Source organism: Alexandromys fortis, unplaced genomic scaffold (genome assembly GCF_014885135.2).
Source record: "Alexandromys fortis isolate MF-2015 unplaced genomic scaffold, M_Fortis_MF-2015_v1.1 scaffold_2_1_26212458, whole genome shotgun sequence".
NCBI classification, from domain to species: Eukaryota; Metazoa; Chordata; class Mammalia; order Rodentia; family Cricetidae; genus Alexandromys; species Alexandromys fortis.
Window position 1 is genome coordinate 2,036,871 of NW_026067930.1, and position 2,734 is coordinate 2,039,604.

The following is a 2,734-nucleotide window of genomic DNA, read 5'->3' on the forward strand; positions in this document are numbered from 1 at the left end:
GGGACTACCATGTTCTTGACAGGAAGGAATTTCCACGCAGCTAGTAGACAGGCAGCCCACTCTGCAATGAGGAAATATTGTGTGTTGGATGACTCAGGAAGAGAGGACTCATCAAAAATGAGTAGAGATCCCTGACAGAGAGCTGAAGTTTAACTATGGATTGACACAGAGTTTATGTGGGGAGGGGGCTACTTGGCCTGTGATCACCAGGTCCTTCTGATGTCGGGCAGCAGACAAGTCTCAGGGCTGTGGATGCTAAAGCAGTCAGGGTGAGTTTCACAGCGGAGGACCTACATCATGGCTGCAGACTGCCAGGGAACAAGCAGCAGCAAGGCCTCCAGCCTTCAGCCCAGGACTTCCAGCAGGGTGTTGGCAGTGGGGCTCACTTCACACAACTCTATGTGGTTGAGTCCCTGGTGATGGCGGTCTTGTTCTCTATGGAGCCTTGCTTGAATGGACCATCTGATCCATGCTGGAGAACATGTCATCAAGGGCTCCTGAATTTTTACATGGATTCCCATGTTTGGAAAGCCAGGTTGAGGGTTGGGAAGGAGTTCATTCTGGAGTCGTGAATGTGGGCACTCTTTTGTTCGCTTAGTCCTCCCTGGAGTCTCAAGGAACATAGCTTCTGGTCACTGTTTGATTTAGACCTTGGTGACTCTTAGGATAATATTTGAACCAGAACTGAACAGGACATTTCATTTGCATAGCTGTGTGTCCTGAGACTAAATTGTGAACTGGGAAAAGACAGTGACAGATGTAAAGATGGTAGCAACATGTGGACAGGTACGTGTGGATAATATTATTGGAACAATCAGGCCCTCTTGTGTTTTCTGTCAAAAATTCATGACAATTTCTTGTGAAATAATCTTTATGTACAATGTGAAGTACTGTCTAACTGAATGGTTTAATAAAAAGCTAATGGCCAATAGCTAGGCACAATTTTCAGGACTTAGAGGATGCTGGAAAGAAGATGGATGCACGATGGACTTACCAGTCAGACAAGGAGGACGCATGACTCGTAGGATATGCGGTAACAAATTACATGCCCTGTGCCTGGTTGTGTCTGACTGTTAATTTGGGTTTACAATGAAGATCTGAAGGGGGTAATTCTCCACTTGGCATCCTTTCTAGGTATGAGCTCTCGGCAGCTCTTAATCTACAAAGCTTGCATTCGTCACTGCCCGTTTCTACAAAGTCCAGCTCCAATGATTCTTAGAAGGCTTGCAACCACCAATAGTTTCTACTATACTAATTGCTGCACCGGCTTGTTTTGCAATGATGGAGGACCTACTAATATAGAGAGGGACTTGCTACCCCCTCGTGTGTTTGAGGAAGATGTAATTGCAAGAGCTGTGCATCTGGGGCAATTCAACCTTCTCCTCAGCCTTGTCTTAATCCTCTCCAGCAGCATACCAACCTGAGAAAGCCTCCTTGGTCTGTACTTACCTTCCCACAGCTGTAAGCAACTTTGCTCTTTGTTGTCCTTGTTAAGCAGAGATAGTGTTCAGGGTTCTGTTGGGCCCATTCATAGCTTGTTGTAAGAAAGAAATAAAGATTTGTGTGTTGAAAATACCCCTGGCCATTGTTTTTTGCTATATAGGACTATTCAGCCTGGGATCTCTACTCAGAGCAGCTCCTTCCTCTTCTATATCCTTAAGAGTTCCTTCATGGGATCATAGTTTGACAGCTTGGTACCCTTTAAACACTGTAGTCTAAATAACCATCTCACTAGGTAGGTCCAAGGCACTGGACAGCCTTGGTATATGAGTGTTTTGAAGAAAAGACAGAAGTGTTCTGATGTCAGTCAGTATGTAGGCTGTTAAGTCAGGTCCCAGCTAAGTAGCTGTTCTATAAACTTTCAGAGGTTACATTTAAAGTTTACTAGAATTAACACAGGTATGAAGAGTACAATGCTCACGAATAATGCTATGTTTATCAGACCACCATTGTACAGACATTTTCAGTAACAAAGCACACATGCTACAAAGATGCCACCTGATTTCAGACAAATTGGACTTATCATCATTGGTGCTTACCTTTCATTCCCAGGCTCTAAGCGTTCAGAAGACACTTGCTTATTTACACAAGTTACTCTGAACTGAACTGCCAAATTGCAGGAGAGGACCTGACATGCAGCTTCATGTCATTGAATAGATTCATTAACAGGAAAACCGGTTTTAGCAACTCCATTTGAAGTATATCTGTGCCATCTCAATTCTGAGTGAGAATATTTTCCTTGAGGGAAGCCTTACAGGCTGCAATCAACGATGTCTTCTTCACGAGAGATCTTAGTAAGTGCTCTGGGGGTTTAACTCTTACATTGTTGCCAGTGTGCCCAGTCAGATTCCTTGTTGGTAACTGACACTTGCAAAATGGCAGATTTGTAGAACTAGTAGCATCAATCTCCTGTCCTCTAAAAGCAGATGTACGAAGCATATAAAACTTATTATGATAATCCTGGGTAGACTCAACTGCAGGTCACAACATGCCAAAAATTATGTTTAGACTTTGAATTCCTATACCCATCGAAATAGGAATTCCTTGTACTCCCACAGAATAATTTATAATTTTCTTACCCTCCTCCATAGGCTCAACAGGTTCTTGTTTGTCCTAAGGACCAGGTAACCAAGAAAATTCATAAAGTACCACAAGGATATCCATATTTCTCCAACTTACTCCCATGTTAATTGGAGGATTAGGGTTATAGGCCCAATATGTATGGTTAGTACCC

At 43.2% G+C, this 2,734-nt stretch overlaps 1 protein-coding gene across 1 annotated transcript in view; it reads left to right on the forward strand.

The window, feature by feature from the left end:
* The window catches only part of LOC126503471 (glycosyl-phosphatidylinositol-anchored molecule-like protein), a 4,112-nt gene extending 2,688 nt beyond the window's left edge, over positions 1–1,424 (forward strand). The window contains exon 2 of the mRNA XM_050145184.1: positions 1,096–1,424. Coding sequence (XP_050001141.1) covers positions 1,096–1,424 — 329 coding nt within the window. The remainder of the gene's footprint in view (positions 1–1,095) is intronic.
* The last annotated feature ends 1,310 nt before the right edge of the window (positions 1,425–2,734 follow it).